We start from the raw sequence: 11,974 nt of genomic DNA on the forward strand, positions 1-11,974 counted from the left end.
TCAAAGCGCCATTTGTCTCGGGAAAAATTCTACATTTCATTCGAAGTCGAAACACATTCAGAAGAGGTATCATTGGATACGGGATGTGGTTGCTTCTAAAGAAGTGGAACTTGCAAAAGTTCATATGGATGATAATGGAGCTGATATGATGACAAAGTCTTTGCCGAGGGGAAAGCTTGAAGTATGCCGAGGGATAGCCGGAATGGCTGTTTCCTCCACCTAGTCAGAGGGGGAGTTTGTTGGGTTCCTTCTAGATGGAGGAAGCCCATTGGGTTTGGTTGGTGATAACCAAACTTGGAAGTTGGACCATTGGTATTAGTCCGTGAGATTAGTATTGGGCCTTGGAAGTTATTAGGGTTAGTGAGACACCATATAAAGTTTCTTAACCTAATTTGTGCTACACAGCAGACATAACAAAAGAAAAGAAAGAAGAGTACTCAAGAAGACTCTTAAAACAAAAGAGAGAAAAGGAGAGAAGAAGACATATTTCGTCTAGGTTTATCAAGGCGGATTTGGAGGGTCAAACGAATCTTGATCGGTCTGATATTTTTTGGGAAGCTTCTTCAGTCAGTGGGTTAAAGGTTCACCGAAGGGATTTGGATTCTAACGGTTGGATCTTCTGTTGTCTGGGTTTTGGTAAAGCTGGTCGTCACAGTTCTTCAGCAGCGCTTTCTTGAGTGTTTGGTAAATCCGACGGTGACATCTTCTTTGATTGAGCTGAGATTTGGCAGATGTGTTGTGGACTTGGTTATATGGATTTGTACGGTGGGATTAGTCTCTGGTTGCCGGAATCCTTGTGAGCTGAGGTCGTCTTGTTGCTGCCGGTTTTGAAGCTTTGTGTTGCTCTCTTGTTGTTGTAGTTCTTGTGTTGGAAATAGCTCTTTGTAGCTATAGTCTCTGTTCTGTTCAGGTTGTTGAACAGGGAGGACGTGGTTGTACTCACATCCATTTATATAGTGGATTGTTAAGTGGATTACGGTCTCGTGGTTTTTCCTTCTCACATCGAGGAGATTTTCCCGTAAAAAGTGCTTGTCTCATTTAATTATTGCTTATATCATATCCTGCTACCGTCGAAGTATTTTCCTCACAGGTTCACACAAGGTGAGGGGAAACACGACCGTTTAGTTCCGCTGCGCCGTGTGCCTTATTTCCCAACAGAGTGGTATCAGAGCTAGCGCGATTTGCTTATCTGATCCCAACAAATATAAACCACAAAACTAAATATAAATCATAAATCCAAATAGAATGGAACAAAATAAATAACATAGTACATATTAATGAAGTTATGAAATCTCTATAATTACATGTAAGAAGTTAATTCTAATCCCAACCATACTTTCTCACCTTATAAATACTAAACCCTAAACTCTAATCACTAAATCCTAATGTAAACCCTAAACTCAAATATCAAAATTTATTTCTAAACAAATGGAATGAACCATAATAAATAGTATAGTAACATAATAGATCGCATAACAAAATATTATAAATACATATTATTTTACATTTCTATTCTATATGCATATAAATAGAATAGAATACAATAAGAAAACTACTGTTCATCTTCTCCTACACATGTGACAGAGATTATTTCAAATTAAGATACATACATGTCTTGGCTTCCTTGCGACTACCGCTTATAGAATTTGAGAAATCTCCCCTTTCCGTCATCGAACTTCCTAAACCGATCTTCTTTTCCACAAAACTTTTCCGGAGTCGTAGTGGGTAGCATCTTCATCACTCAAATCTTCTTGATCTTTCTATATTTTACCATTTACTTTGTTAGTTATGTGAGAGTAAACATGGCCACATCTTTTTTTTAGAATCATTAGTTATTAATTTAGATTATAATTGTTTTGCAGGTTTTACTGGTAGAATAAAAAAGTAGAATGGCAATATTATACAAAAAACACATTGTGTATCGTTATATTAGGAAAATTGGTTATCTCATGAATTATGTTTTTTTCTTGGTTATTCTGACCAATTTTCCTTATATATTTTATTGGGAAATCTAGGCCTGGACGTTCGGGTACCCATTCGGGTTCGGTTCGGGTTTTTTTGGATTTCGGTTATATTTTGTAACACCTTCTAGATCCCATTCTAGTAAATCTACAAGTTCGGTTCGGGTTCGGATATAACACATCTGTTTCGGTTCGGTTCGGATAATACCCGAAGTAACCATATATCATTCGGATTCGGGTTATATCAGATCAGTTCAGATATACCCTAAGTAAAATCTAAAATTCAATAGAAAAACATAAAAAAATATATACATATTTATATATAATGGAGTATTTAAGATATTTTAAAAAAATTTAGATACTTATTGTAAGATATCATGTTGAAATAAATATTAAATTGAATATTTGAAGTACATATTTATGTTTTAAATATTTATATTATATATTAATTCAGACATTCGGATCGGTTTGTTCGGATATTTTTCGGGGTTTTCGGGTTTTTGGATTTTCGGGTTCGGTTAATAACACTTTGGGTTCGGATATATTTTGTAACACCCTACAAGATCTATTCGGATATTTTTTAGATTTCGGATTCGGTTCGGATCGAGTTTTTTGGTTCGGGTTCGGTCCGGATTTCGGGTTACGGGTTTTATGCCCAGCCCTAGGGAAATCTATAACTAAACAAGAAGATAAGATTTTTTTTTTTTAAATAAAAGATGAGAAGCGTAAAGAGAAGAGAAGAGAGAGTGAAAGTAACCAGAGAGAGAAGAGAGAGAAGAGAGAGAAAGCGGATCGAGATCCGGCGTACGGCCGGCGCGCGAGCGTCCGTGCCGTCGCCGGAGTCTTTTCTCCTTCTGTCTAGTGGGGCTACATGTGCTTCACCTTCGACATCCTTCAGCGGTCGCCTTGTCCGAACTCTGGCCCTGCAACCACCGTCACTGGTGATTCGGTTCGTGGAGCAACGACGCGACGGCTTGGAGGAGGTGGGTGTAGATGGAGCGGTTTGCATGTTAAGGATTTGGTTCCGGGAGACGGAAGCTTTCATAGATCTGTCGTCGTCGGATTCTTTCCGGGAGGTGGAGTCTTCTCAGATCCATCGCCGCCGGTTTCAGCTGTCGGGAAGGGGAGGCTCCTATGGCTCTTCCTTCGCCGGCTATGGTGTGACGGAGTGAGGAGGCTCACAAAGCTCCTTGCTGTCGTTTTTGGAGCCCTAGGGTTTGGGTGTGAAGTTTGAGTTCGACGGTGGTGGTTACGGTGTGCAACCTGTGATGGGTTCGTGGGTCGCCGACGGTGAGATCTCGGTTGAAGCCGAAGATCTACGGCGACGGCGACAAAGTTCCAGAGGAAATAGCGGTGGTTCCCGATTCGCCTGTCTAGAGTGTCCGGTGGTTCAGAGTCGGAGGAGATCGCGGTGAGGCGAGGATACCTCCGGCGTGAAGACAGAGCAGCAGTGAACAGCTATGGAGGCGCGGAGGTGCTGTAGGGTAGGAGTCCTGGCGGAAAAAAGTGTCGGTGGAATTTCCCGGCAGTTGCGTTTTGGGTGGCCGATCAAGTCGAGATGGTGACGCGTGTCGCGCGGATTGCTGAGATCTTTACACGTGTAAAGAACCATCTCCTTTCGGCGCGTCTAGGGCGAACTGCCCGGTTTAGTGGTTTGGACCGTTGGGCCAACCGTTTCTGGTTTGGGCTTCGGTCTTTAGTGTGGTGGTCCAATTTGTTGTGGGCTTTTGTGTTTGATTTGCTGTAGTTGGGATTTGGCCATGGGCTTGTCCCATTTCTTTAATAAAATCAATTTGGGAAAAAAAAAAAGAGAGAGTGAAAGTAACTCCTATTTCCAAGTTTCTAGTAAGGGAAAATCGCATAAAAAACCTTCGAAGTGTCACTTACTAGCACTTTAAACCCTGAAGTTTTTTCACTAACACTTTTAACCTTCAAAGTGACATTTGTATCATAAAAAACCTCCAAATCAAAAAGTTGACCGGTTCAGCAGGTAATTTTTCAAAAATAATTATTTAATTAATAAAATAAACAAAATAAATAAATAAAAAAATCCAAAAATAAATAAAAATCGAAACTTTTAATAAAATTTACAAAAATTAAAAAATAAAAAAATAAAATTTTAGAAAATTAAATAAATATTTTTAAAATTATTTTCTAAAGTATTAATAAAATAAAATAACTAAAAATTAATAATAAATAAAATTAAATTTTAAATAGAGGAAAACTAAATAAAAAATTCACAATTTTTTTTAAAATGGAAAATAGAAAATTCAAAATTCAAAATTCACTAGTGACGATGATGGTAATGGCGATAATTTCCATATCTCCAATGATAGTTTCCAACTTCATCGTTAAAAATGACAAAAAATCTTTTTCAAAATTTTTGAATTTTCATTTTTTTGAAATATATGAATTTTTTATTTTTATGTTTTTTAATTTGATCTCATTTATTTTTGAACTTTAATTTTCTAAATACTAATTAATTTTCTGATTTTTTTCTAATTTTTCTAATTTTATTTAATTTATGAGTTTTTATTAAATTTTACGATTTTTGTTTAATTTTCTGGTTTTTATTTTTTTTGTTTATTTTACTTATTAAATAATATTATTTAAAATATCATTTAATTAGTAAAATAATCAAAAAATTAAACAAAAATCATAAAATTTAATAAAAACTCATAAATTAAATAAAAGTCAGAAACCATCATTGTCATTATTGATATATTGAAATTTTTGTTGTCCACGATGATATGATATTTTTTGAAAAAAATATTATAATTAAAAAAGATAAATTTTGAATTTTCTATTTTTTTTTTAAATTGAAAATTTTATTTAGTTCTTCTCTATTTAAATTTAATCTTATTTATTTTTACAATTTTAGTTATTTTTATTTTTTTAAAATTTTATAAAATTATTTAATTTTTAAAATATTTATTCAATTTTTTATTATATTTTCATTTTTGTGAATTTTATGAAGGTTTCGATTTTTATTTATTATTTGGATTTATTTATTTATTTATTTTGTTTATTTTATTAATTAAATAACTATTTTTGAAAAATTACCTGGTGAACATGTCAACTTTTTGATTTGGAGGTTTTTTATGATACAAAAGTCACTTTGAATGTTAAAAGTGTTAGTGAAAAAACTTCAAGGTTTAAAGTGATAGTAAGTGACACTTTGAGGGTTTTTTATGCGATTTTCCCTTTCTAGTAATGTAAAAAAAAAATCAACTTTCGTGAGAAGGAAGGAAGGAGGGTGGAAATGGAATCAGAGAGTCGATAGAGAATCTCGAACGACCTCACCTTCTCACCACACCACACCACACCAGCCTGGGTTTCTCTCTCTCTTTTTAATTGGTTGAATAAGTCAAAGTCAAATTGAAGTTGTATGATTGATTTGATCATACGAAATGGTTGGAATCTGAGAAGGAGAAGAAGAAGAAGTATATATGTATGCGCCTAATTAAGTTTTTGTTTTATTATATGTGTCTAGTTGCTTTGATATAGGTTTGGTGTGCAGACGATAAATAAATTTAAATCTCTAATTGGTTTGGTTAGAAGAAAGCAGCAGAAGAAGCATCAAAAATCAAATCAAAATTGGTTCTTCTTCTTCTTCTTCTTCTTTCCGTCTCTCAGTTTGTTGGGCTCTCACTTTCTCTTCAGTTCCGATTTCGGTTGGGTTTGACTTCACTTGAAGCAACCTCTCTTCTTTTAATGTCCTGACCTGAATGATGATGCATTTGATTGTATCATCACAAGACCCGAATTCGCTTTTTAAAATCAATTCATAATCAATCTGCCATATGAAGAAGTCGAATTTGGGATTAGGGTTTTTGTTGTGCTTGTCAATTCTGGTTTCTCAACAAGCCAATGGACTCAGACCCATCAGAGACACCTCTCGATCCTGGGGAGATCAGGTTTCTGTTTTTTTTTTTTTTTTTTTTAATTTGTATAAAGCTTATTTATTAGTCTTTTGAGTTGGCTGACTTGAATCCTGATCCATACATGATTTCATCACATACCCCCCTACCTCGTTGGTTGAGAATGTGTAACAGATCTTCTGATTGGTTGCAGTTGCTCTTTGGTAAAAAAGAAGTAAGCAGCGGACCATCCGGACCATTTTCCGCTTGGAATATTACAGGAACATACAGAGGTGGTTTTTCTTTCTGCTTATTTTTTGAAATCACCAATAATCAATCTCTCATTGTCTTGTTGTGTTTTACAGGCAACTGGAAGTTTCAAGATACTGTAAATAGCTCTTCCAAATTCCCTGACTTCCGTAATCAATTTGGCAACTCTGTCATCGACTTATTCACTACTCCTACTAAGATTACTGGTGTCCATTATGTTCAGGTCGTCATTTCTTTTTTTTTTTTCTTAAAATAAAAAATCACAAATAATGGTTACTATTATTAACTTTGAGCGAGCGGGAAACAGGGTGCTGTTGTTTTCCATGACGTTTTTGACAATGAACACAATGTGGGTGGTGCCCAAATTAAAGTCGAAGGTGTTTATATCTGGCCCTTCCGACAACTCCGTCTTGTTGCTAACAGGTCTTTTACATATTTATCTGTATTCATTAAATTCCGAGGTTTTTAAAAGCTTCTATATCAACAAGTTTTTTTTTCTTTTTTTTTTTGTACATTTCAGCGGAAAGAATGGTGGTGATTCAGGCCTTGAAGATGATTATCTTCTCTCCAACCCCTATCATCTGGTATTTAATACCTGATAATTATCCACTCTTGTTATCTTTATTCGTATGCCTTCAAATCTTTGGCGAGTGAGCTTACTTACTTTTTTTTTTTTTCTTTTTGTGTTGTCGGACAGCTCGGCATTTTTTCCACTCAAGTTCTTCAAGAATCTCCAAGAGACAGAATGATGTCTAAACAAAAGGCTTGTGAGTAGCAACTTACTGTGTTTCCATCTGATATGTGCTTTCCTGCTACATCTCACCTTTCGAATTGTCATTTCTGTTGTTTACAGCTCCAATACATGAGATGGAGAAGCATTGTAATATCGAAATAGCAGCTCAGATTTCCCGAGCCTCTTCTACTGAAAACAGTATGTATATGCCCTCTCTAACATTACACGTTGAAATGACGATGCTGGCTACTCACTTGTTAGTTAAATTTAGACGGGATTTTTGAGAGAAATTTACTTAATTTTTGGTAGGTGGGGACAAAGATTATTTTCACATTGAAGGATTGATGGAAAGTCCTGCAGTAGACGACGACGACGGAGATTGTTTCTCCCCCTTGTTGCTGAATGCAACCTCCATAAACGTTGAAGTCTACTACAACAAAGCTGTCAACTATACATTGATGGTCACTTTTGTATCCTTTGGTCCATTCTATCACAGAATCACAAACACCCATAGCATATTTTTTTAGTGGGTTCCTTAACTTGTTATTCTTCTTAGGTCTCCTTCCTCCAGGTTCTTTTGTTGATTCGGCAAATGGAGCACAGTAACACACAATCCGTAAGATTCTCATGTTTTTTGTTGATCTGATCTCATCTTTTTAAAAGGAAGAAGATAATGATGCTGAACTCTTCTTTTATACAAGGGTGCTGCAAAGGTCTCCATTGTAATGATAGGGCAACAAGCCATCATGGATTCTTATCTATGCCTTTTACATCTTACTGCCGGGATTTTAGTTGGTATGTGTATATATATATATATATATCAATGAAACCTAGCATCTTTTGATGAAAATTACAGTATCTGTTTCTTGACCTTGTCAGGCTTTTCTTAGTCATTCTGTTAAAGCTAAGACTTCACTTCTTCTTCTTATGCAGAATCATTGTTTAACGCGTTCGCAACAGCTGCCTTCTTCAAGTTTGTAGTGTTCTCGATATTTGAGATGAGATATCTTCTGGCCATATGGAAAGCAACCAGGCCTTCAAACAGCGGTGAGGGCTGGGAGACAATGAGGCGTGAGCTCTCCTTTCTCTACAGCCGTTTCTGTAAGTATTTTAGCTAGTGTCTTTGGTGTTTGTTCATCAAGTAAAAATGTCTCACAGAATGTTTGATGTTTCTCTCATTGTAACAGATGGAATCCTTCTTGGAGGCATATTGATAATGTATGAGCTCCACAACTACATGCGCTGGGTCCTCCTTCTCATGTACTCATTTTGGATTCCGCAGATAGTCGCAAACGTTGTTCGTGATTCTAGAAAGCCTCTGCACCCTTATTATATCTTGGGGATGACGGTCACACGGCTTGCCATACCCTTGTATGTATTTGGATGCCCCAAGAACTTCATGCGTGTAGAGGCCAGCAAAGCCTGGTGTATAGGCCTGTGCGCATTCATCGGGTTTCAAGCTGCTGTTCTTCTTCTTCAGCATTATTTTGGGTCGCGTTGCTTTGTTCCTCGGAAGGTGTGTTGGTGATTCTGATTTCTTTTTTTTTTTTTTTGGATCAATAGTAAGTTGCTTCGTTTTTTTATCTTTTAAAATAAATCAAGAGTTCTCATGTGTGTTGTACTTGGCAGATGTTACCTGAGAAATACAACTACTACAAAAGATTAGATCATGATGTAAACAGAAGCAGGGACTGCGTAATATGTATGGCCACAATTGATCTAAGGCGGCGCACCAATGATTGCATGGTAACGCCATGTGAGCATTTATTCCACTCGGGATGCTTACAGAGATGGATGGATATAAAGATGGAGTGCCCAACATGTCGTCGCACACTTCCTCCAGCTTAAGGACTTATGAGGATCATCTCTGCTTCGGTCATCTATTAACTTCACCCACATTAATTGCAGGTAACTGTTGAAAATCCCAGCTGAGGGTTCTGTGGATTGACTAATCTGGTTTGTTTTGTTCCATGTCTTTTTGGATGATGTCTCTGGAAACTGAAAAAGACATGTTGGGGTGGGTGCTTCTTTGGTTTCAGGTCTTGGGAAGAGATTAGAAGAATACAAAACAGGGATAGAATCTGTAGAGACGTATTTTGTATGAATGAATTGTGTAAAATCTCCTATCCAGTCTCATTAGTGCAAATATTCTTTTGGCCATTATTTCAGCAAAACCCTTTGGATTCTTCAATATAATACAAACAATCATTTACCTCACATTTTTGATGTTTATATTATTTCTACCGACACTGCAAAGATTAGTTGCCAACAATCATTCTACCTCACATTACTCGGTTTGGTTCAACTTAACCAACAATTTTTAATTAGGCCAGGCCCAAATACAAATTCTACAATATCCATTGCCGATTGATTTATTAGTTGTTTTGGCACGTGATTTTTGTTTGGGTTAAGCTGTTAGGTCTCACCAAGATTTATAATCACGTTCCACAATTCGACCTTTGATATAAGTCCTTATTCAATATTCCCAGCCATTTGAAATTTCATTAGTTTCTACATATTTTATTTTATTTTTGGGTCTTCATATAGAGGAAGAATCTCGCAAGAGCAACCAACCAAAACAAAGCACAAACGAGAGAGAAGATGAGTAAAGAACAAGCACACGCCAACCTTGCCGTTCCCGCGTTTCGAACTGAGAAAGTGCCCAAAACGCAAACGCAGAATGGCCACGGTACTGTTTGGCGGTTCGGTGGAGCAGACAAGGCCGCGAAAGCCTCGACCGTGACGCTCAGAGGAGTTATCTACATGCTCTTCGACAACTGCAGCAAGGACGTCAAAAAGACTATTTTGCCCCTCGGCCATGGAGATCCTTCCGTCTATCCTTGCTTCCGCACCTGTATCGAGGCGGAAGACGCCGTAGTCAACGTCCTCCGCTCCGGCAAAAGCAATTCTTACTGTCCCGGAGCTGGAATTCTCCCCGCCAGAAGGTATATAAATTAAAATATTATTATTCTCGATCAAGTCAATTCGAGATCTTAGCGACATTTGATCCGATTCGAGCTTCAGCTTATCTACTGACTCTACCCACTCACTCGACAGAACACCAACACAAGTCTTCGTGTATAATTAATTTTGAAATTGACTTTGAAGACCCTATAGTTTTAGATTTCTTAAAAATAGACCCCATAGCTTTTAAAATGCACTAGATCGACCCTCATTTGGTTGATTTTTTTTTTGTGAACAGAGCCGTCGCCGATTATCTGAACCCAGACCTTCCGAACAAGCTGACACCGGAGGACATCTTCCTGACAGCTGGATGCAACCAAGGGATAGAGCTTGTGTTCGAATCGTTGGCTCGACCAAACGCAAACATATTGCTCCCGCGTCCCGGTTTCCCTCACTACGACGCGCGTGCTGTCTACAGTGGACTCGAGATCCGCAAGTTCGATCTTCTCCCCGATAGAGAATGGGAGATTGATCTCCAAGGCGTCGAAGCCGTTGCAGACGAGAACACTGTGGCCATTGTTGTGATTAATCCCAACAACCCATGTGGAAACGTCTACTCTCACGACCATCTCCACAAGGTTGCAGAGACGGCTCGGAAGCTGGGGATAATGGTGATCGCTGACGAAGTGTACGACAAGACTATATTCGGAGACAACCCTTTCGTTCCGATGGCCAAGTTCTCATCGATCGTCCCTGTGCTCACCCTGGGAGGCATATCTAAAGGATGGGTTGTTCCTGGATGGAAGATTGGCTGGATCGCCTTGAATGATCCCGAGGGCGTTTTCGAATCCACCAAGGTCTCCTTTCTCTTCTATTTGCCTGCTTTCTTTGTAACCACGTAATCTCACTCAATATGTATTCTGACAGGTGGCTCAATCCATCAAGCAGAGTCTTGACATCACTCCTGACCCTTCCACTATCATTCAGGCTGCGCTTCCTGAGATCCTGGAGAAAGTGGATGAAAACTTCTTTGCAAAGAAGAACAAGATACTCAAACGTAATGTCGATTTGGTGTGTGATAGGCTCAAGGATATTCCCTGCGTCGTCTGTCCCAAGAAACCCGAGTCTTGCACTTATCTTTTGGTAACACTTTAGAACTAACTGATGAATAGATAAGCATTCTGGTACACAACAATATTAACAGTTTTGCTTACTGCAGACAAAGCTGGAGCTGTCATTGTTGGACAACATCAAGGATGACATTGATTTCTGTGTGAAGCTGGCCAGAGAGGAAAATCTCGTGTTTCTACCAGGTAAAGCAAAATGAAATATCAAGAAACATGAATCTTGATACTAAAAATATATATTTCATTTGCAGGAGAGGCTCTGGGGTTGAAGAACTGGATGAGGATAACTATTGGAGTGGAAGCTCATATGCTTGAGGATGCACTTGAGAGACTCAAGGGTTTCTGTACACGTCATTCCAAGAAGACAGATACAGAAACTGAGTCACCTTCAACCGTTGAAAATGTGTGATAATAATAATACTGTCGGGATATTACCTGTATTTTTACACGCCCCTAAGCCGTGTGATGTACGTACAATGTGCCAGGGGGATGTTCTGGTATGATATATCATGCCTTTCCACTTTAATTATCTAAACCAAATTTCAAACCTAATAAAAATTGTTGTAAACTTTTCAAATAGCATTAAGGATCCAGTGTCTAGGGGCACAGTTATATACTCCTTTTTTCTTGTACCAAATTTACTCTTCTTCTTATACTCATTATTGGCTTTGTACCTATTTTTTCAAGTACTAGTAGTTGTCAAATCAGGCATCAATTAATAGATTTTAAATATTTGCAAATACAAGATAAATAACAAGTCTGGAAAAATCGGCTACTCGATCTGATATTATCCGTTATTTGTTTGGAGACAAAAAAAATAAATAATATTGGTATATAAAAAAATCATGTTTTAATTCATTTTTGTTTAATAATATGTACAAATATTTTGTTTATCTTAATTCTTGTGTTTTCAGTAAAGTAAACAAAATAAATTTTTATGTTTCATTTCTAGTAAATTATTTATTCCATAAATAATTCTTAATATTCGGAAAGTATTTATATGTACTTCAGAAATACTTGAAAGATGAATAGTTAATACACCCATATTAACAGTTTCACCTACTGCTGACAAAACTGGAGCTGTCATTGGAGGAAAAACATCAATGAAGAAGTTGATTT

The 11,974-nt window shown here is 37.2% G+C and overlaps 2 protein-coding genes across 4 annotated transcripts; both read left to right on the forward strand.

Moving 5' to 3' along the window:
* Positions 1–5,173: 5,173 nt before the first annotated feature.
* Positions 5,174–9,041, forward strand: LOC108838703 (transmembrane E3 ubiquitin-protein ligase FLY2). Of its 3 annotated transcripts, none has more exons than XR_008934712.1 (14): positions 5,174–5,878; positions 6,036–6,114; positions 6,187–6,314; positions 6,399–6,514; positions 6,612–6,675; positions 6,789–6,858; positions 6,945–7,022; positions 7,134–7,294; positions 7,381–7,440; positions 7,526–7,619; positions 7,758–7,925; positions 8,012–8,340; positions 8,454–8,732; positions 8,832–9,041. XR_008934712.1 is itself a non-coding variant. In XM_056986825.1 (13 exons), exons 1-13 carry the CDS (start codon positions 5,765–5,767, stop codon positions 8,670–8,672), a joined length of 1,680 nt encoding a protein of 559 aa, XP_056842805.1. In that variant the 5' UTR covers positions 5,174–5,764; the 3' UTR covers positions 8,673–9,041. The 3 variants fall into 3 exon arrangements, 1 of the variants encoding a protein (XP_056842805.1); XR_008934711.1 differs by having other exon boundaries at positions 5,175–5,878; positions 8,864–9,041; XM_056986825.1 differs by having other exon boundaries at positions 8,454–9,041.
* A 266-nt stretch (positions 9,042–9,307) lies between these two features.
* Positions 9,308–11,492, forward strand: LOC108813271 (S-alkyl-thiohydroximate lyase SUR1). The gene is made up of 5 exons (XM_018585788.2): positions 9,308–9,769; positions 10,027–10,585; positions 10,656–10,871; positions 10,948–11,041; positions 11,107–11,492. The coding sequence occupies exons 1-5, from the start codon at positions 9,426–9,428 to the stop codon at positions 11,262–11,264; spliced, it is 1,371 nt and encodes a 456-aa protein (XP_018441290.1). The 5' UTR covers positions 9,308–9,425; the 3' UTR covers positions 11,265–11,492.
* Positions 11,493–11,974: the final 482 nt, after the last annotated feature.

The sequence above is a fragment of the Raphanus sativus genome, chromosome 6, assembly GCF_000801105.2.
Source record: "Raphanus sativus cultivar WK10039 chromosome 6, ASM80110v3, whole genome shotgun sequence".
NCBI lineage: Eukaryota > Viridiplantae > Streptophyta > Magnoliopsida > Brassicales > Brassicaceae > Raphanus > Raphanus sativus.

Bases quoted from the DNA above. Each gene is read 5' to 3' on its own strand.
- LOC108813271 (XM_018585788.2), top strand. From the start codon at position 9,426: ATGAGTAAAGAACAAGCACACGCCAACCTTGCCGTTCCCGCGTTTCGA. The intron at 10,872-10,947 runs GTAACACTTTAG...TGCTTACTGCAG, and splicing joins AGTCTTGCACTTATCTTTTG to ACAAAGCTGGAGCTGTCATT. The intron at 11,042-11,106 runs GTAAAGCAAAAT...TTTCATTTGCAG, and splicing joins AAATCTCGTGTTTCTACCAG to GAGAGGCTCTGGGGTTGAAG.
- LOC108838703 (XM_056986825.1), top strand. From the start codon at position 5,765: ATGAAGAAGTCGAATTTGGGATTAGGGTTTTTGTTGTGCTTGTCAATT. The intron at 6,859-6,944 runs GTGAGTAGCAAC...TGTTGTTTACAG, and splicing joins GATGTCTAAACAAAAGGCTT to CTCCAATACATGAGATGGAG. The intron at 7,926-8,011 runs GTAAGTATTTTA...TCATTGTAACAG, and splicing joins CTTTCTCTACAGCCGTTTCT to ATGGAATCCTTCTTGGAGGC.